Source organism: Xenopus laevis, chromosome 1S (assembly GCF_017654675.1).
Source record: "Xenopus laevis strain J_2021 chromosome 1S, Xenopus_laevis_v10.1, whole genome shotgun sequence".
Taxonomy (NCBI): Eukaryota; Metazoa; Chordata; class Amphibia; order Anura; family Pipidae; genus Xenopus; species Xenopus laevis.
In genome coordinates, this window is record NC_054372.1 from 191,573,018 (window position 1) to 191,595,518 (window position 22,501).

The window sequence follows — 22,501 nt, forward strand, 5'->3', positions numbered from 1 at the left end:
GACGAGAGTAGGCCAGATCCATGTCCTAGTTTTGGGTGACTTTCAAACCCACCAGGGTTCGGGGCTTCAAGCCCGGATTGCATCTGTGGTTCTGCAAATGCAGCAAGGGAGGGGAGGCTGGCTGATAGGAGGTGGTCCAATAAGGACAGAGCAAATATTGTTACAGTGGGGCTGACTGGGCCTCTGTGGTACCTGAAATTCGGGGCTAATTGATAATTATGACATCGGACGGCCTGGGACTTTGAATTGGGTAGCCCAATTTTGCTTGAAAAACAGCCGAGCCTGTGCAACAGCCTGCCGAGAGATAGGCTGGTGTGTATGTGTCTTATATCATTTGAGGTAATATTGTAAAGCGGGTGGCAAAGCCTTCTGACGCAGTAGGGAGGGAGAAGATCACGAACATGAGGAACCGTTCTAGATATGAAACAATTCTACAGATTAGTGTGACCCAACATGAGGCCGACCGACTGGGTCAGAGTTATCTGGCAGAGATCTGGACCCCAGTATCAAACGGGAAGGTTGGAGGAGAAAAGGGAGGAGAGACACACAAGAAGCGAAGATGTTTTCTGGGAGACAATGTAGGGATTACCAGTAGTTAATGGGAGAACCTGAAAAATTAGGATCAAGTCCGAATTCGGGAGCAAATCCGAGAAACCCGCGGAATTGGTAGGCATATGCGAATTAGATATGGGAAAGGAGAAGCATGATCTTTACTATCCTTGTTTTGGTACAGAAAAGTCATGAAATATTCCCTCCAGCCGCACTAATTTGCATATGCACAAATCAGGGGATTTGTGGGTCAGTTCGGCGGGAAAGGCAGAAGGATTCAGGGCCAGAAATCCGGGAATAGATTGAAAGAAATCCGAACCGAGAATCCCATGGATTCAGTGCATCCTATTAAAAATCCTTGGAACTCGCTTTCAGTTCGTTAGGGAGGTAAGTTTTCCGAGAGAGTGCTGATGACTCTGGCTCGTTGTGGACACGGGTGTAATTTAACATTAGAATCGCGAGAAGGCGCTAAAGTCTCGCCCATGCTACGGTGGGCCACGGAATGACCCGAGGCTTTTGCCTATGTCAAAGGCTATTCCGGTAAAAGTTGGGGAGAATGAGGCGCGTTTTGGCAGTGGGGAGTTTCGTTTAATATCCTCTGACCACCATGGGGAACCGTCGGGGCGTCTACGTGTGATCTAGGGTGGTCCGAGGAAGTAAGGATTACTTCTAAACATGGGCTGAGGGCAGCCAAAGTCCACAAGGATCTCCACGACAGTCGGGATTAGCCTTAGGGGTGATCCAGTGGTAGACAGGTACACGTTATGGCTGAACCAGAACCAAGAGGTAGTGGATGATTGGCATAAAATCAAGCACACCAGCATGTTTATAACAGAAATCTTATCTTTGCAAGATGTGTAAGGAAATGTTACACAGGGACGTTATAGGCATAGCGTTGGAGTGAGATGCATAAACACACAGGGTAAAGAAGGTGGTCCTCAAGCAGTCCATATATTAGTAGGTGAACATTAGGGTGAATGGGAAAGAGATTACATGTTAAGAGAACTTCTAGAAATCTAACTGCGGAAGGGGTGTTATGGCCGAAGTAGAATAGAAAGGCTACGGAGCCATAGGACGTGGCAGATTTTTTAGTCTCATGTATGAGCGAACGATGAGAATGAAGGAAGGGCAGAGATCTCGGCCGAGGCGCGAACTAGTTGAACTAGTTCAGGATTGAAGAAAAGGTCAGTGGTAAGAAAATAAGAGACAAATATCGAGGAGGCGAAGCAAATGATTTATGGGGCCAATTAAAATGACAGGACCAAGAAATACAAAGCAAACTTTATCAATCCAACAAAGAGGGAGTCCCAATCGGCCACGTGATACTGGGATCAGATGAGGCATCAGAAGTGCAAGGTATTAAGCTGTAGGCGAGAGGAAAAGACGTTCGTAACCTAGATCTGGGATCGCTAACGGGAGATCGTTGGCCATGGGTAACGAGAATGGGTAGGGCCGGATCACACGGTCCCAAAAAATTGGGTGAGTGACCTTCGCATTGAGTAATGACTTTGAGCTGGAGGGCGTCTATGGCCACCGAAGTTAACATGGGGAAAGAGGCTGTGATTTTCTCCCCACAAATAGGTTTCAGCCAATCTGGGCCGGTAAAAAGATGCGCTGAAATCCCAAATCGGGTTGAGATTCAATCAGGGGGTAAAAAGATAAATATAAGAAGGGAGTGCCAGTGTTTTTGTTTACCAGAAGAGGGGTAGGTGGGCACAACTCTACCGCACAAAATACTTGACAGGCGTGGGACTAAGAGTAATAGCTGGGGACAGTTACTAAACCAGTGCTGGCGAAAATATAGTGGGGCGTTCTGGGAAAATAAATGTTAATAATAATAATAGCCATGAGGTTCAGAAGTACCCCGAGCACATGCGGGGAGGACGTTGGTACTAGTGACAGTCATTGAAAAATATCAGGAAAATGCCGGGTACAAGGAAACCTTGGAATGAGCGCAGTACTGGTAGAGGAGAGGGAAGGCGGTAGGGGTTTGAGAGACAGGAGTTGGGCCAGGATAAGGGGCAACACATGGTGGGATCCTACACCCGAGGAGAGAATGTCAGTGTAGCACTTATTTAGAGGAGAATCTGACTCCATGTCCTAGCGGCAATGGATGCGAGTAAAGTAAAGGGGAGCAGATACTAGGAGCTAGCAGCTGGTGATGATTTTCACCATTGGAGGATCCACCTGTACAATGCCTATGGACCTTGAGGACTCATAGTAATCATAGGGGAGACAAGAAGCACAGTGTCCCTGCCAATTCAAAGCATACACTTGATAACAGAGCTGATGTTGTGCTACAAGAGGCATTGTTGTGCGGGATTAAAAGGGGCCATATAACTAAGGAAAGAATCACAATTTAATAGAATCTATCTCTATTAGTATAGATAGAGTGTTTACGTCTGAAATTCAAAAGGACAATTTTCTAACTTTGGGGAACAGCAGACTGAAGGCATAACAAAACAATTGTTTAGACAGAAGTTACTGTTAGCTGCACATCATTTATTTTTAGAGCACCAATGGCTATAGTTAAAGGACCAGTAACATCAATTTTTTTAGTATAGAACAGGAAAAAACAACACAAAGAGGACGATTAAAGCGTTTTAAATCGGGCTAAGTGCTTTAATTGAAAAATCAACTTTACGATAGAAGGAAAGCTGCCGGTTAGCACTCCATCTGATCAGACACGGGCGGCGGAATGGCAGGAAGACAGTGCACGAGTATCTCCTCCTGGATCGCTATAAGGTAAGGGAGGAGGGAGGGAAGAAAATCGGAGAGGCCGCAGATGGATATCGCCTTACTGAAGAGAGCGGCAGCGGTTTTAGTAAGATATTTGCTTAAAGTAGGCAATTAAAAGTTTTAATTTGTCTTTGTGTTTTTTTCCGTTCTATACTAACGATTTAAGAAAAAATTGATGTTACTGGTCCTTTAAAGGAACAGTAACACCAAAAAATGAAAGTGTTTTAAAGTAATGAAAATATAATGTAGTGTTGTCCTGCACTGGTAAAAGTGATCTGTTTGCTTCAGAAACGCTACTATAGTTCATATAAACAAGCTGCTAAGTAGCAATGGTGGAAATTGAAAAAAAGGCTATATGGCACAGGTTAAATAGTGGATAACAGATAACATGTTATACAGAGCTTATCTGCTGTGTAACCTGAGCCTTTTCTCCTTTGAATGGCTGCCCCCATGGCTACACAGCAGCTTATTTATATAAAAAATAGTAGTGTTTCTGAAGAAAACACACCAGTTTTACCAGTGCAGGGCAACACTGCATTCTATTTTTATTACTTTAAAACACTTTCATTTTTTGGTGTTAATTTTCCTTGCCTGGGAGGTCTGGGAAAACTGGGACACGTACGAAAAGTATCCAGTTGAGAGAAGTGATATGGACAAGTTCTGTGCGTACAGTTAAGTTGAGTATATATGACCAAATGCCCTGCAGTCTGAATGGGCAGATACAGTACAACAGGCAAACTTTCATTTGTTTCATTCATTCTGGCCGACAGCCAGTTCAATGCAAGAACCGAGGAGTAGCTGCTGATGTACCATAAGCAGGTTGACATTGTTCATATGAACATGAACGTTCAAAACCTGTTAGACTGACAAGCCAACTGATATCCATAGAACATCGATATTGGTTGGATAGCATACATGAACCTCAAATGCTAGGATTTTATCAGTACATGCATGACCATCTAAAGTCCTTATGTTCTTGCTGTTGGTTGTTCTGAGTCTCTATAATGAAGCCGTCTGACTTTGTCCGCACTGTAGGGCTAAAATAAGGACTGTCATCCAGTTTAATAGTGTAGCAATGTCATTGCTACATAATTGCCTTGTATTTTCCATTCCCTTTACAATCCTAAAAAAGGTAAAGCACCATATCTGGTTTTGGTAACCCTACAACCTATCCCTTCTTCTGCCCTCTAGGTGCAAATGAACACCGTGCAATATGACTGCAGTACACAGGAATGCGTAGCTTTCTGCTCTGCTACTAACTGAAGGTGAGCAGTGTATTTTTGTGCATATGACGTCGCTGAGGTCCAACTGTTTATCTGACATTGAGGTATTTCGGCTGTATGTGTGAAGATGCGATATGTTCCCTTGGGTATATATCTTTGCCGCTTTTTGCTCACAATGATCGTTTCGACTATTTTCTATGTAACTCCACATAATAGTATGTTTAGCATCATGTTCAAATTCCACATGGGCTGCCTTTAGCTCCTACTGAATTTCCAAATATTGATGTCCCGTTCAAGAAACGGTAAAATATAACTTGATTTTCTAGACACACATGATGCGTCCCAGTAAACAAAAATCACTCTGGTCCAGCAGATCAAATTTTTCACATCATCGTTTGAATGGAAGTCTTTCTATAAAATAATTAGTTGCTTTACCATTAGATTTATGGGAACCTTATGGAAATTGTCAAATATTTACCTGAGGATGTAAAATAAAGAGTTGAGAAACATTTCACTATGTTTCTCACAGATACAATTTGCTGTGAATAAGAGGAATTTTCAAATTTTGATACAGCTCCTTATACAGATTTCTCTGGAGCTAGAAAAGCAATGCTTGTTGCACCCGCTGTGAGGTCTACCCTGTCTGGTCATTGCTTCACAGTTGTTTAAGTCCTTCTCTGGTATCCTTGATGAGATTGAACACGTTGTTTGGAAGAGCCGATTCCACCAGTGAACGAGGAAGCAAACCCCCTAGTTCTGGCTGGATGAAAACCGAAAGTTTGGAATGTGCTGGATTCCTGGGAATAAAATAAATCACATGATGTCCTATGTGAGCTTAGTTAATACTAAGGAAGGCTAGTGTTTACAACACTATATAGCCACTACCAAACCCACTGCTTACTTTTGCCAGAGGAGACAACCCCTTTGTTATAACCTAAGAGCACAAAATAATCTCACACCTCTGACTGATAAAACTAGTTAGAATTACTGTATATGACATCTAGTAAGCCGAAATATCCTGAATTGAGTATTTCTCTGCCAATGGAGACATGATACGTGTTGCATAAAGGTGGCCGTATATGGGCCGATAAAAGCTGAGCTGACACTGAGTTATGGCATCGTTATTATGGGTCTTTGTATATGGAATGCATCGTGGAAGGCTCGACCCACAACTTTCAGCGAGCCTTAGGCCTAATGAAGCCAGAATCTTACAAGTGTAAGGCCGAACTTTTCCCTGAACTAGGAGGCTGAGAAGACTAGTTGATGCGCAGAAAATATGATAATTTGAGAGAGACAGAGCTATAATAAAATGTTAACTGGTCTTAAAATAAAGTAGATGGTGTCATTTTAATTGGCCTAACTATTGCAACCATTTCACAACTTTTTTGTCTCTAGAAAAAACCTGCATGGATAGGTAGAGAGACGCCTTATAGCTGCTGGAAGAGGGGAGCAGGCCATAGTCCAGAGGATTATTTACAAGCCACGGACACGGGTGAGAGGTGAGAATGCCATGAGGGGAAGCCAGCGCTGAGCACTATCCACACTTATAGCTGTAGGACGCGCAAATAAAAAAGATATTTATAATATGATAGAATATTTAGGACAGTTTTGGGTGATGGAGAGGAATACTACTAAATGGGACAAAGCTACACTTGAAAATCTAGAACATAGGAAAGATGAGAATCTGAGATGGGCTGAAATGCCCATTGGGTGCTCTGCAGAACTAATTCTGGGGGCCGTGTGAATAGGATCTATGTTGGTGAGGTCAGTCACGTTACACCAGAATAATGCTGGGCTGAATGCTACAGGGATGTATTAGTAAAGGGGTGAGTAATGAGGGTTAAAGAAAGGGGATACTGTGCATGGGAGAAAACATTTATCTTATTCCGAAAATGGGCATCATTTAGAGAGGAGAGACAAATTTGCTGCGATCTGAGGGAGAGACATGGCAGAACATTGTCTCAAAAGAGGCAAACACAGATTTTCTTTATATGAATTGGAAATCTGACTTGGGGCTAGGACATATTGTCATTCCCCAGGCTGCCCCAAAGTCATGCTGACATGTGAGCTCTGGATAAATATGTCAATCAACTCGTTGACTAGTGTAGTCTGGGCAAGTTGGAGTGAATCACCAGGCCTCGCACTTTTCCCCTCACAGTCGCGCAAACAAGAACAATTGGGAAGGGGTAACCAGATGAGGCGGCGTCCTAAACACAAGATGTCAACAGGTGGGAGTCTAGGAGGAAACACAAGGTAAAAGGAAGAATGGACCAATACCTGGTGGATTTAGTTGGGCAGGAAAATGGGGTGTGAGCCAGAGTTGTGTCAATGGTGCTTCATAAACACTTGTAACAAACGGTCAAGAGAGCGTTTCGGGGGAAGCCGGGGCCATTGGGCGTACCTTAAGTGGGACAACAACTCCAATAGGGTAAAAACCGACTGGTCTACACTGAGACACAATTCAGTTACAATGGAGAAGGAAACTAGCAGAGAGGCACTGCCGAGAAAGCAATTCTCTCCTAAAGGTGCAAGGGAAGGGCCAAGGTCAGATGACGAGCAGCGCTGGGAAATTAGATAAGATAATAGTCTAGACCCCATGTCAGAGTATCAAAGATTGAGAAGAGTATAAGAAAGAAAACTGGTTGGGTCGATTTTGAAGAAATGGGATTTCAGGTAGGCAAAATATTCTGGCTGGGTATAGCACTATTAACTATGCGTTTTGGACAAAGAGACGATTTTTCCGGATGACAGGACCCGTAAACGCTACTTGGTGGGATCGGAGTTCGGCCGACCAGGTGAGAGGAGGATTGTGATGTCCAGTATTAGCTTAGAAGGTTAGGTAGTGATCACACACCATCATAGACTGCTTTGACTCGTGTACCAGAAATCAAGAGGGGTAAATGTCTCGCTTATGATATAAAGCCTCATCCCATAGTGGTGTGATAGAGACGGCAGGGGAGAACAGGGCTGGTCTTCAACGAGTAAATAACACATAAGAACATGAGGAAGGGATGGATTTGAATCAGAATCAACCACAAGCAAGGTCCATTAATCAGCATAAAATATAATTTCCGAGCATGGATATTAAATTACCTGAGTTGGGTCAATAAGGGCGGACTAGTAGAGTAAATGTCATAAAGCTGAAGGTGGCCTTGGTCCACTGTGGAGAGAGTTACTGCAGCCAGATGACATGAAATGGAACAGAGGGATTAGCTCTGGGCGAGTTTCCTCTATTATAGGCAGGCCGCTCCACGGTATGTTTTAATTGAGGAGGAAAACAGACCACTGGATAGAGATCTTGGGGTCGGGTATACATAAAAGGGCCATCATCAAGGCACTGTATTTAGAACCTTGTCACAATAATCACAAAGGGAATAGAAAGGGGAACCCCACACTGGGTAACAGACTAAACTTCAGAGGCAGTCACGAATATAGTTAAGCGACAAGTGTATTTATGTAGTGAAAGGGTTAGGAAAGAGAGAGCTTAAAATTAAGAGCATCCGGAGATGGTCATCATGAATGCTGGAATAGCCACTTATTAATGGTATGAGTAGGAAGGAGTGGCCTGATGGCAGAGTGAAGAGAGGTATAACAGGTGCAATGTGCAAAGGAATTATAGTGGAGGAGGAGGAGGCCATAGGGAGGAGGACAAATTTATGGGTTTCCACCAAGAGAAATTCCGGCGGGATTAAAGTTAAAGTGGGGAGTACCAAAATTAAATAGACCGTATCCTAAATTAACTAAGTATAAGAAGATGAGAGACCAGACTAAGGGAATACATTGGAATAGGTATAAATTATTGGACTAAGATGGAAATATATAATAACAATAAGGATAGTAAGGGATGGCTACAGTAGCATAAATGGGAATTAGGGTAATCCTTAGAGTAGGGATTCGAAATAGTGAATTAACTAGGGCTCTGGCCATTCAGAAGAGAAGGATAAAAATAAATGCACAATGTTCAAATTCCATGAGAAAAGGAAGAAATATGGAAAAAGGGAGGATGGGTGGAGCTTGTCAAAACTGCAAGTAAGTTTGTAGAGACTCCCTGGGGGAAACACCTAAGAGAGGATGGGAGGAAAAGGCAGAGGTAGACTCGGGACTAGCGTGGGTACGGGTAAATAACTGAGCCTAAAGCGGAATTTGAGGAGACTAGAACGATATCCTTAGATAAACACAAATTCCGCGGTCTTTAGACCTGGGGAAAGGGTTTTAGGGGAGATGCAAACACAAGAGGAAGGAGTTGAAAACCGAGGCAAAGGATCTAGTTATCGCACCACGCGCTGGGACCAAAAGTGGCTTGACCCAGTTAAATAGGTGTTTAGAAAGAGTGATCTGGGGTAATGAAACGGGCGCGGACGACGGCGCTTAGTGTAGCGGGCGTGAGTGGTTAACGTTTAAGGAGACGTAAGGTAAATATGTTGCCGTTGAACGCGTTTTAAATTACTGTCCGCGAAACGCTAATTTAGAACGCGCGGCGTCACCCAAGGGGACATTAGATGTACGCCTTGGACAAAGGTAGACAGAGGCGAAACGGCGGCGTACAGGGCGTGTCATTTTCAGATCTGGGTTTATCTTTAAACAATTATTTAAACTTGGGGTCAAACCATTTCGGAGGGTAGGGTGAATAGAATCTTTGCTCGTTCAACTCCTATCATGTAGCGTCTGCAATACTAAAACTCCAGGGGCAGCGCGGAATTGTGAGTTTTATTAGGATACTCGTAGTACTCTCGCAATCTCATCTTCTAGGGCCTCAGTTAATTACGAGACCACAGTACGTTACTCTGGACTCTCACCTTATGAGGGTGGTTCCCGCGAGGGATAGAACAAGAATTAGGATCGCATTTATTTGGGACAACTCCACAATATCCTTTTATCCATTTTCTCGCTTTCTCAATGGAAATTGGAACATTGATTTGATTTTTATTAACTATCATAATGAAGCAGCACTAGTTAATTAACTAATCGAATCTTAGTAAAAGGAATAACATAATCACAATTTAAGAGTGTAAAGCAGACTTATAAATCTAATGTATTAGAGATAGAGAGCAATATGTTAGTCAATCAAATTACTAACTATCAATTTATTCCTTAGTAGTATGAGCGAGAGTTAGAAGAGTAGGTTATTAATTTGAGATCCACTCACTTATTATTCCGCCGGAATTTGTTTGTGGGAAACAATAACATTTTGAGGCAGGTCGCCCAATGCTCGACTCACTTATAATCTTTGCACTTGGGCAGCTTATATTTATATGGGCACAGCACTCTTACAACAATAAAGTGAAGTGGCATATTCAGCCCCATGCACTAGACAGTGGATGTTTATATCTTTAATTTTTTAACACATGACTACCAAATAAAGGTGTTAATAATTATTTTGTGGGACTGAGCGTGAGTTTTACAAGTGCTGTCGTTCCAGTGGGAGGTTTTTCTATCACTTTGCCGATAGTGTGAGAAAAAGAAATTTTTTTAGGGAATAACTGAGGACGGACAGGTCAGAAAAGAGACCGTCCACAAACTTAGACAAGGATAAAAAACCGAAGGGGGTGTTTGGAGTGTAGAGTACAACTGGTATTTATGCCTTATATTCAAATGTAGGCATAAGAATAGGTGGATAGACAGTCTAACATATTATGGCTGTGGTAATGGAGCTCAGACGAGGATATATATGAGTGAGGAGTTTTATATTAGCAAGGTCGCTTTAATATGTCAGAACGATGACATACCAGGATATAGGCGAGGAAGAGGTTTGAGAGTGAGGGACAAAGGATCTCAGAATAAGGGATTCTGACAGGTCAAGACCACACACTGCCTGCTATCTGATATACACAATAGGCTGCAAGGATAGGCAAAGAAAGTAGGGTCCAGATCATTAGGAGGACAAGGCAGAAAGGCTTACATACAAAGTAACCATAGTAAATCGGGTTATGGTATGAGAAAAGAAGAGCACATGATGCAGTGCAAATTGCAGACCCGTTTTAAGTCTAGGATCACTAACCTGACGCTGATACTACTAGTATGACGTCAAATTAAGGGCAAAGTTCCCGTGGTAGAAATATAAGGGGAGGAGGAGAGAAGGCGAAGTCAGGAAGTCGGTTAACAGAGATGGATGAATAGGTAACTACAACTGGAATTGAGTGGATTACCGGGTTGTGGGGACAGCACCCACGGTTGCCCAAGGTTTAGAGGGCACCCAACTGGGCCACCACAGAGAAGCAATCACGGGGCATGGGTTATTCAGTCAGCACGCAGCCTTTCTTGAGAGAAATAGAGTGTCTTGGACTGTTGGGTAGGGTTGGGAGTGGTTAATATAAACATCAAGCCATGGTAGGGCCTGCCATAGGAGCCTACAAGACTGGCGAGGAACAGTTAACAGGGGGACGCATTCCAGGGGGTAAATTTAACCCGGCCATCAAACCTTTATCTTTACAATAGGCAATTCCTCTGCTTCCTGAGGCAAGGAAGAGCCAGCACTTGTATGTAACTTTCAAGCCAGATTGATGCCATCAAAATCTGGGCGTGGGGGAAGTGGTTGCCAGTAATACAGGTGGGGTGCCTATAGGAAATGCTATGTTAAGATTGGGATATTGCAGTTCAGGATGTAATATTGGAAATTATATGTGAAATACTTACATATTTCCGGAGTATTCCTTCGATGGTTTCCAGGAGACAACTATATTTTTCTTAGGAGAAATAAGAGAAAATTGCAAAAGTAAATAAAAAATCGACGGACCCTGTAGCACTAGCTGCGCTGTTCAAGTACCGGGGGCCTCGCTTCTGTACAGCGTTGGGCAAATGATGCTAAAGGCCACAAAGCGGGTACCTGGAGTGAATCATACACAGGAGTCTCAAAGAAACCATTACAAGGGTGGTAGCTATCTGAGTGTCATGTGTACGTTTGATGCAAGTGTTAATGAGAGGTGCAGTTCTTGCTTTCAGTATTGCTAGCAGCTAAATGGGTGAAACGAGAGAGCTAAAGGATCAACCAAACAAATTAATCTGGCACCACTCGACCTGTGTTTAAATATGAGAATTGGAGATATTTTAAGGACCACTCCTACTTAAGGACACATGATGATCAAGTACAATGTCCTGGGAGAGAATCCCTGTAGACATCGGGGAAACAAGTACCAGTTCCAGGGGAGGCGCCACTCCTACCTATACGAATCATCGGCATAGACAGATACTCACTGAGGGCCACTCCTACTTAGGGAACGATGCGGGAATAAGATTACAAGTACCTTCCTGGGGAGGCCCAAAATCACATTAACTTAGGAAACATGGAATAACAGCTACTCTTCCTGAAAAGAACATAGGAGGAATATACGAAACGTCGGAACAAAAAAAGATATAACGAAACAATAATCGAGCAGAACTTAGCGCAACGAGCGAAGCGGTTCGCGACCCATGAGACTCAATGGAGGAAGCTTTAACAACATATATATAAAAAAAGACTTTCTGACCAAAAAATCGTTTTAAAATTGAAATTAATAAAGGGAGGTGCAAACAGAAAACTAGGAACAGTGGAGCATGCCATGAGGGGGAGATATACAAGAGAAAATGTATGCGAAAACATCTGTGCCTGATGTGGTGGCCCTTGGAAGAGAATAGGATGTTAAAGGGAGCAAGAGCTGTTATGATTTAAGGGACAGGACAGAATAAGTTGATCATCGGACCTAGCTGCATAAAGTAAAGGATAGTAGGAGCGGCTGGGAGGATTACTTTCCGGCTGATCTCGGGTATAGGTGGAGGGGACAAGGGAATGTCTGCAGAGGGGAAATGTGGAGAGGACATCTTATAGGCATCTTAGTAGCTGATTGAGCTGGCGTAAGTAAATACCTAACTGTCTTTCCTCTGTGAAAACAATCTGCGATCAGGACGGTTGGACCTTGGTAGGACATTGGGGGAGATTTAGGCCTCAGTATGTATTTTGGGGAAAAGCGCAGCACACTGAGAAGGCATCAAGTTGGCCAGAAAAATTGCCATAATAAAAGTAGCACGTGGAATAATAGAGGTACAATTTGTTTATGTTCGGCCAGTATTAAACGCGTTGACCACGTTGTAAGATCGAGTGTTTGCGACCAGTAGTACGTTATGGAGTATGCAGGCAAGCTGGGAAGCAAGGGTTGCAGGAAAAAAATATGCCATAATAAATGACTGAAATACGTCAGTTTTTGCAGCATACGTGACACTGGAATAGGCAATTGATTCGCCCAGATTTTTGTGTCGCAGCCACTGAAAGACACAGTTGCAGAAAGAAAAAATGCCAAGATAAAAGTGCTGGGAAAATCAGATGCAATTTGTTGCCAATATTAGACGTTGGAAGTCAACCGTATGAGCAAAAATGTACTATTCATCAAGCATTTAGAGCACTATGCATATTTTGTGGCCTCGTCGATGCTATGAGTGGGCTGAGCGAGGCCAGAGAAAATATGGGGCAAACAATGCCTACAAGGATCAAATGTCGTATAGTGACGCTGTAGGAGCGATTTGTATGTTGGCCCAGTATTTTTTTTGGGGAGCCGCAGCCACGAAACGAGAGGCAGAAAAGAGATACTGCACTCAGGTGAAATGGCGAGGAAAAGTACGCATATTTTTATGGGGTAGCAGCCACTGGATAGCACAGTTCGCCAAGAAAAAATTATGCATAGTAAATGCTGAAAATATAAATTTTTTTGGTTGCAGCCACTGAAGCACAGAGGCCAGAAAAATTATGCCATATAAATGCTGAAAATATAAATTTTTTTGGTTGCAGCCACTGAAGCACAGAGGCCAGAAAAATTATGCCATATAAATGCAGAAAATATGCATTTTTTTGGTCGCAGCCACTGAAGCACAGTTGCCAGAAAAAATATGCCATATAAATGCTGAAAATAGTCATTTTTTGCCATACGTTGACCTTGTAGACATTGTTTGCCCAGTTTTTTTGGTTGCAGCCACTGAAGCACAGAGGCCAGAAAAAATTAAACCAGTAGGGTTTGCACCCTAGTTTGTAACGGTGGCGGAGGGAGGAGGACGCTAAAGGACAGCTGTGTGTGGAGTCATGAGGCTTGAAGAGAAGGACAGCTGCATAGAAGTCAGAACAAGTCTTCCGGCGTGCAGTAACCCTCCGAGATCCACCCCTCATTCATTTTAATAAAGGTCAGGTAATCTACACTTTTGTGACCTAGGCGAGTTCTCTTCTCAGTTACAATCCCTCCTGCTGCACTGAAGGTCCTTTCTGAGAGCACACTTGAGGCTGGGCAAGACAAGAGGTTCATGGGCAAATTGTGACAGCTCTGGCCACAGATCAAGCCTGCACACCCAGTAGTCCAGGGGTTCATCGCTCCTCAGAGTGTCGATATCTGCAGTTAATGCCAGGTAGTCCGCTACCTGCCGGTCGAGGCGTTCTTTGAGGGTGGATCCAGAAGGGTTGTGGCGCTGCCTTGGACAGAAAAACATTTGCATGTCTGACGTTACAGACTGGCCAAAGGGCTTTGTCCTTGCAGGTGCGCTCGTGGCAGGATTACTGGCACCTCTGCCCCTGGAATGTTGATGAGTTCCTGAAGTGACATCACCCTTAAAAGCATTGTACAACATGTTTTGCAGGCTGGTTTGTAAATGCCGCATCTTTTCGGACTTGTGGTATGTTGGTAACATTTCTGACACTTTATGCTTGTACCGAGGGTCTAGTAGCGTTGCGACCCAGTACAGGTCCTTCTCCTTAAGCCTCTTGATACGGGGGTCCTTCAACAGGCATGACAGCATGAAAGACCCCATTCTCACAAGGTTGGATGCAGAGCTATCCATCTCCGCTTCCTCATTATCAAGGACTGCATCATCCACGGTCTCCTCCCCCCAGCCACGTACAAGACCAGGGGTCCCCAAAAGGTCACCACTAGCCCCCTGGGAAGCCTGCTCCTGTTGGTCCTCCTCCTCCTCCTCCACAAAGCCACCTTCCTCCTCTGACTCCACTTCTGGCACCTCTCCCTGCGTTGCAGCAGGTGCCTGGGTTCGTTCTGGTGATTCCGACCAGAAATCGCGCGCTTCCAGCTCCTCGTCACGCTGGTCTACAGCCTCATCTGTCACTCGTCGCACGGCACGCTCCAGGAAGAAAGCGAAGGGTATTAGGTCGCTGATGGTGCCTTCGGTGCGACTGACCATATTTGTCACCTCTTCAAAAGGTCGCATGAGCCTGCAGGCATCGCGCATAAGCACCCAGTAACGGGGGAAAAAAATCCCCAGCTCTGCAGATCCAGTCCTACCACCCAGTTCAAAAAGGTACTCGTTGACGGCCCTTTGTTGTTGCAGCAGACGTTCCAACATAAGGAGCGTTGAATTCCAGCGAGTCTGGCTGTCAGAAATCAAACGCCTGACTGGCATGTTGTAGCGCTGCTGAATGTCAGCAAGGCGTGCCATGGCTGTGTAGGAACGTCTGAAATGGGCCGACACCTTTCTGGACTGGGTGAGAACGTCCTGGAATCCTGGGTACTTGGAGACAAAACGTTGGACTATTAAATTTAACACATGTGCCATGCAGGGCACATGTGTTAAATTGCCCAGTCTCAACGCTGCCAACAGATTGCTTCCATTGTCACACACCACTTTTCCGATCTGCAGTTGGTGTGGGGTCAGCCACCGATCGGCCTGTGACTGCAGAGATGACAGGAGTACAGATCCGGTATGGTTTTTGCTTTCCAGGCACGTCATCCCCAAGACAGCGTGACAACGGCGTACCTGGCACGTCGAATAGCCTAGGGGGAGCTGGGGGTGCACAGGTGTGGAGGAGGAGAAGGAGGACCCAGCAGCAGAGTAAGAAGAAGAAGAGGAAGAAGACGAGGTAGAGAGCGATGGAGGAGTAGAGGTGGTGGCAGAACCACGTGCAATCCGTGGCGGTGACACCAACTCCACTGTTGTTGTTGAGCTACCCATTCCCTGCTTCCCAGCCATTACCAAGTTCACCCAGTGGGCAGTGTAGGTGACATACCTGCCCTGACCATGCTTGGAGGACCATGCGTCAGTAGTCATATGGACCTTTGGCCCAACACTAAGTGACAGAGATGCGGTAACTTGGCTCTGCACATGTTGGTACAGGTGTGGTATTCCCTTTTTAGAAAAAAAATTGCGGCTGGGTACCTTCCACTGCGGTGTCCCAATTGCTACAAATTTGCGGAAGGCCTCAGAGTCCACCAGCTGGTATGGTAAAAGCTGGCGGGCTAAGAGTGCAGACAAGCCAGCTGTCAGACGCCGGGCAAGGGGTGACAGTCAGACATTGGCTTCTTACGCTCAAACATGGCCTTCACAGAAACTTGGCTGGTGGCAGATGACTGGGAATGGGAACAGGTGGTCAAGGTGGAAGGCGGAGTGGAGGGTGGTTCAGACGGGTCAAGGAGAGCAGAGGTAGAGCAGTAAGATGCTGGACCAGAAGGAGTGTGGCTTTTAGTTTGCCTGTTGCCTTTGAGGTGTTGCTCCCAAAGTGCTTTGTGCTTGCCGCTCATGTGCCTTCGCATAGAAGTTGTACCTATGTGGCTGTTGGGCTTACCAAGGCTCAGTTTCTGACTGCACTCATTGCAAATTACAATGCTTTTGTCAGAGGCACACACATTAAAAAAATCCCACACTGCTGACTTTTTGGAAGTGTGCGATCTGGCGGTAACAGTAGAAGTTGGCGGCATTGGCGGCAATGGCGGGTGCGTTGGCCGGCTGAACACAGGTGCCGATACATGTTGTTGCCCTACTGATCCCTGCGGGCTGTCCTCCCTGCTTCTTCTAAGTCTTATTCTCCTACTGCCTCTCTGACTCTCCGTCTCTCCATCTGAACTACCCTCCTCTTGCTCTCTTCTACTAGGCACCCACAAAACATCAATCTCCTCATCATCATTCTCCTCAGATGCATCAATTTCTTCTGACACATCACAGAAGGAAGCAGCAGCGGGGACCTCCTCCTCATCACTCATTATGTCCATCTCTATCGTGTTCTCTGCCAGAATTAAATCTGGTGTAAGGTCCTCATCTCCTTCATCTTCTTCTGGCAATAATGGTTGCGCATTACTCAGTTCAAGAAACTCATGGGAAAATAACTCCTCTGACTCCAGTGAAGAAGGGGCACCGGTGGTGGAGGAAGTGTTACGTGGGGTGGCCATAGCAGTGGAGGATGAGGAGGATGTTGTGGTAAAGTTAGAAACGGTAGAGGATGGGGTGTGCTGTGTAAGCCAGTCAACTACCTCTTCAGCATTTTGGGAGTTCAGGGTCATTGGCTTTTTAAAACTGGGCAATTTGCTAGGGCCACAGGATTGCATAGCAGCACGGCCCCTAGCACGGCCTCTGCGTGGCGGCCTGCCTTTGCCTGGCATTATTTTTAAAAAAACAACAACAACAAAAACTCAGTTGGTTTTTCTGGAAACGATAATACACACAGCTAGATGGCAGTTTGAAGAAAACAGTGTGCAAATAATGCCTACAAGGTCAACGTATACACTACTACAGTGGTGGATACGGATTACGTAAAATATATGAATGCTGCTTGAAAAAAAGTAACTCAAGTGGTTTTTCTAGAGACGATAATATTATCAATATTTAGACAAAATGTGAACAAGCTCACACAGCTAGATGGCGGGTTGAAGAAAACAGTGTGCAAATAATGCCTACAAGGTCAACGTATACACTACTACAGCGGTGGATACGGATTACGTAAAATATATGAATGCTGCTTGAAAAAAAGTAACTCAAGTGGTTTTTCTAGAGACGATAATATTATCAATATTTAGACAAAATGTGAACAAGCTCACACAGCTAGATGGCGGGTTGAAGAAAACACTGTGCAAATAATGCCTACAAGGTCAACGTATACACTACTACAGCGGTGGATACGGATTACGTAAAATATATGAATGCTGCTTGAAAAAAGTAACTCAAGTGGTTTTTCTAGAGACGATAATATTATCAATATTTAGACAAAATGTGAACAAGCTCACACAGCTAGATGGCGGGTTGAAGAAAACACTGTGCAAATAATGCCTACAAGGTCAACGTATACACTACTACAGCGGTGGATACGGATTACGTAAAATATATGAATGCTGCTTGAAAAAAGTAACTCAAGTGGTTTTTCTAGAGACGATAATATTATCAATATTTAGACAAAATGTGAACAAGCTCACACAGCTAGATGGCGGGTTGAAGAAAACACTGTGCAAATACTGCCCACAAGATCAACGTATACACTACTACAGCGGTGGATACGGATCTCGTAAAATTTATTATGGCTGCTTGAAAAAAGTCACTCCGGTGTTTTTTCTGGAGACGGTAATATTATGGATATTTAGACAGAATGTGAACAAGGTCACACAGCTAGATGGCAGTTGGTTGAATAACACACTGGGCAAAAAATGCCTACAGGGCAAATAATGCCTAAAAGGTCAACTTATACACTACTACAGCGATGGATACGGATTACGTAAAATATATTATGGCTGCTTGAAAAAAGTCACTCCGGTGTTTTTTCTGGAGACGGTAATATTATGGATATTTAGACAGAATGTGAACAAGGTCACACAGCTAGATGGCAGTTGGTTGAATAACACACTGGGCAAAAAATGCCTACAGGGCAAATAATGCCTAAAAGGTCAACTTATACACTACTACAGCGGTAGTAAAATAAAAAAAAGTAAAATAAAAAAAAAATGAATATTAAAAAAAAAATTAAAGTTGGTGCTGCTGAACTACTAGGAGCAGCAGATTAGCACACCAGTCCCACTCCCCAACACTGCTAGACTAATAGCACTGGGCTCTTATAGTAGTAGTAGTAGTAGTAGTAAAACAACAAAAAAATAAATAAAAGCAGTCCTTACAAGGACTACTGTTATTGCAGCAGTCAGCAGATGAGATCAGAAGCAGGACAGCTGCCCACTGCAGCTACATACAGAGCACTGCAGTAGAAGGTAGATTACTAGCCAGCAAAGCTACCTAAGCTTAAATGTCCTCAAACCCCTGCAGACTTCTGTCCCTCCAATAACAGAGCAGTATCAAAACGATTACTAGCCAGCAAACTTTCAACTGTCCCTGAAATCACTAACAGGCAGCAGCTCTCTCCCTACACTATCTCTTCAGCACACACAGGCAGAGTGAAAAAACGCTGCAGGGCTTCGGTTTTTATAGGGAAGGGGAGTGGTCCAGGGGAGAGCTTCCTGATTGGCTGCCATGTACCTGCTGGTCTGGGGTGAGAGGGCAAAAAAAAGCGCCAACAATGGCGAACCCAAAATGGCGAACGTCGCGCGACGTTCGCGAACTTCCGGCGAGCGCGAACACCCGATGTTCGCGCAAACAAGTTCGCCGGCGAACAGTTCGCGACATCTCTACTGAGGACCACTCCTACTTAGGACATGGAATAACAAGTACCTTCCTGGGTTATCTCATACAATACATTCCCATTGGCTACAGTAGCCTATAGTCAACCCTTGGCACCATTGGGTGTTTCTGAACCATATTCTCTGCATGCTTGTCCTGGTTTTTACTTACTGAAGACTTGGAGACTTTCCACCCTGTTGTGTCTTGGCTGTACAACAAAATCTTTTGTGCCACATCAGCCGCTATCTTCTGGTAGTCCATCCCTAAGAACAAACAAGAATTATTCCATAATGCAGAGGTTCCCAGCCTTCTTGTGGTCTATGTTTATCAAAGTTGGGGCATAAGCAGTCTAACATCTAGGGGTTACCACCTGTCTGGTTTTTACACGGCCTGTTTGGTTCAGAATAGCTCGGGTTTCCAATACTCCAGATAGGACTGCTGAAATCCACTAATAAACCACTATCCACTAAAACCACTAAGTGTGCTGTATCACTGCCCTCTTATACCATAACCCCAGCCCTTAATGCCACTGAACCACCCCTGATGGCACTGTCCCACCTCCTAAAAATCCTCTGTTCTGCCCCTTGATGTCAATGCCTGGTCCCAACATAACCAAAAGGTGGAATGAGATCAGGGCTCTGATTGGGCCATTGTAGGACATTCCAGGATCCAAACCGTAGGGCACACTCCAAGATACCACCTCTGAAATCTTCATTTAGTAAATGGTCCATTGTTAAGCAGTCACCTTTCAGTTCTTGAGTCAGTCCAGTGTTATACGGGCCGTGTTTGGAATTGCGGTCCTGTGATCATCAACAACTTCTCCACCATGAGAAAAATTGGCCCATAAGAATGGGTTAATTCTATCTAGCCATAGGCATAAATAGCCAAACTGCAACTACGTCTGACTGTTTGGAGAAATTGTGGATCACCTAACCGCCACGTCATTAAGAAAATAATCCAGCCCAGATTCATTTTTAAGGAGAAGGAAAGTCATCTTACACTTGGGGGTGCCAAAAGTAAATGCACAGTGATGGCATTTACTTACCTGACACCCTGGGCATTGTACCTAACAGGAGAAAACTGCACCGGCCCAGAGTTTTTCCAGTGATCAGCTTTGGGCTTCTTCTTTCTTTCCGTGGCTGCGAATGCACAGTAGAGCGAAAAGCCAAACTTGAACGAAAAAAAAACCCCTATTTCGTTCTACTGCACATGCATCTGCCCCAGGAAATTTTAAGAAAGAAGAAGCCGGAAGACGATAGCTCCATGGTGCTCGCTGGAATGATCAGTTTTCTCCTGATAGGTGCACTGGCCCGGGGTGTCAGGTAAGTAAATGCGATCACTTAGGGGTGCCTAATTTTTGGCACCCCCTAGTAAAAATGCATTTCCTTCTCCTTTAAAACCCAATTGTTCTGTAAATGGTAACATGAAATAAGGTCTCACATTGCCCATATTGGATAATTAGTTCCCTAACGACATGGGTTAGCCTCTGTGTATGGCTATCCTTAGGATCAGACCACACAATAATAACAATAATGAAGAATCCATTAGCAATGGAAACATATAGGAACAACGTGATTCAGCTGGTGGCCTTTACATACTCTTATCAATAAGTACCATGCAGCTCTGTTATAGATTCCTCAGTGTTAGTATAATGGTTCTTCTGGCATTGGTTGTCCCACCCTACAGGTAGGGGCCCATTTACTTAGCTTGAGTGAAGGATTAGAAGAAAAAATACTTTGGAATTTCGAATGGTCGAATATGGCTACTTCAACCATCGGGTAGGCTACTTTGACCTTCGACTACGACTTCGAATCGAACGATTCGAAGTAAAAATCGTTTGACTATTCGACCATTTCATAGTCGAAGTACTGTCTCTTTAAAAAATTCTTCGAACCCCTAGTTCGCCACCTAAAACCTACTGAGGCCAATGTTAGCCTATGGGGAAGGTCCCCATAGGCTTCCTAACAATTTTCTGATAGAAGGAATATCCTTCGATCGATGGATTGAAAGATTTAATCGTGCGATCGAACGATTATTCCTTCGATTGTTCGATCGTAGGAATATCGCTAAATCCTTCGACTTCGATATTCGAAGTCAAAGGATTTCAATTCGGCAGTCGAATATCGAGGGTTAATTAACCCTTGATATTCGACCCTATGTAAATCTGCCCCGTAATGTGAGTTGCAGATTTGCACATTTAGCCCCAGGCTTTGTTTATAACTTGCCTCCGGCACATTCCAGAAACACTGGTTGGACAGTACAGCCTTGTGTATTTGTATTTCCACGGACATTCCTGCACTGCCCACGCCAAAGGAAAAGAGTTCACAGGGTATACTGTAGGCAAGGCAGATGCATTGTGCATTACTATCAGACAGTGGAGTCTGCAGTAACCTCTGGGTCGGTCTCCAGGGTTAGAAACACGGACATTTGCTGACACCTCTCTCAGGCAGGAACTATCCCTCCCAACATCTGTCTGGCTAAGAATGATGGGAGTTGTACAAATGTACACAATACAAGGGCCCTTATGGGCATTTTTACCTGCTGTCGACCATATAGCAACTGTATGTAAGGACCCCAAAAGATTGATTAAGGAAAGCAGAGTCAGACTGGCCCACCAGGATAACAGGGAAAATCTTAGTGGGACCTATGCTGGACCGGTGGCCCCGTTTTGCTTTTATTACTGCAGGAACTGCCTATTCCAAAAACCCGTGTGCACCTCTGCCATAAGAGCCATCCTTGATGACGACACCAGCCGGACCTGGTTCTTTGATAGACTCTGGGTGCCCTGGTCCGACACTGGATTAAAGGGTAACATAGTGAAGAGTGCTGTCAGGGTTCTGGTTGCCATGTTTTCCTGCAGTCTGCTGAAGTTGCTGACAAAAGACAACCCTTGTGTTGTCACAGTCTTTGAAGGGATAAAACCTTGGGTATTTGTAGCTGAACTACAACACTCAACACCTCTTCCTTCAGACAGAGGAGCGACGCAGGGAGTAGCTGTGTCGTAGCCTTTGGCTGTTACGTACTTGCTGGGCGTTGCATTTCAATAACAGCTGAAAGCTGCATGTCCTTAATGTATAAAGTGCCAATATCTAACAAACGGGACAATATGATTCACCAGGCCTTTGTACATTTATCAACCTTCCTCTTCAACGGTTATAGACAGACAGACAGACAGACAGATTAGTGAAACCTGGCAGAATACAGAGAGGTTAAACTGACTGCTGACTCCTACTGAAAGCCAACGCACCTTTATGACCTCCCCAGCTAGTGGCAACTGTATCCAGCAATATACCCTGCAGAGATGCTGCCAAGGGATCCCTGTGTATGGGCTATATAAATGAGATCTTACCCCTTTCACCCGCAGAGAGGAGACGCCGGGGACTCAGATCTAATATCCTTTTGCTCTGAACTTTGATCTGTCACTGTCGCTGATATAACCACTCATTGTTTCACCAGGAAGTGCAGGAGTATCAACATCAGCCACTGTACATGCCTGCCACATGACTCACAGGTCACACGGCTCAGTGTGAAGCAAAGCCAGCCATCTTAAGTTCTGGCAAAAGGGAGATTACTCACATTTAAAGGGAAACTTTCCAATAAGTTTCTTGTCCATGTAACCGATATTAAAACCAGTAACTGCGTGTCCCTTTGTATTTTCTGCACTG

General features: G+C 44.4%; 1 protein-coding gene across 1 annotated transcript; it reads right to left on the minus strand.

Annotated features, from left to right (window-relative positions):
- Positions 1-3,841: 3,841 nt before the first annotated feature.
- stard6.S (StAR related lipid transfer domain containing 6 S homeolog) lies at positions 3,842-22,434 on the minus strand. The gene is made up of 4 exons (XM_041579196.1): positions 22,186-22,434; positions 19,008-19,099; positions 11,145-11,194; positions 3,842-5,347 (listed from the first exon to the last, which is right to left on the minus strand). The coding sequence occupies exons 2-4, from the start codon at positions 19,095-19,097 to the stop codon at positions 5,167-5,169; spliced, it is 321 nt and encodes a 106-aa protein (XP_041435130.1). The 5' UTR covers positions 19,098-19,099; positions 22,186-22,434; the 3' UTR covers positions 3,842-5,166.
- Between the last annotated feature and the right edge of the window lie 67 nt (positions 22,435-22,501).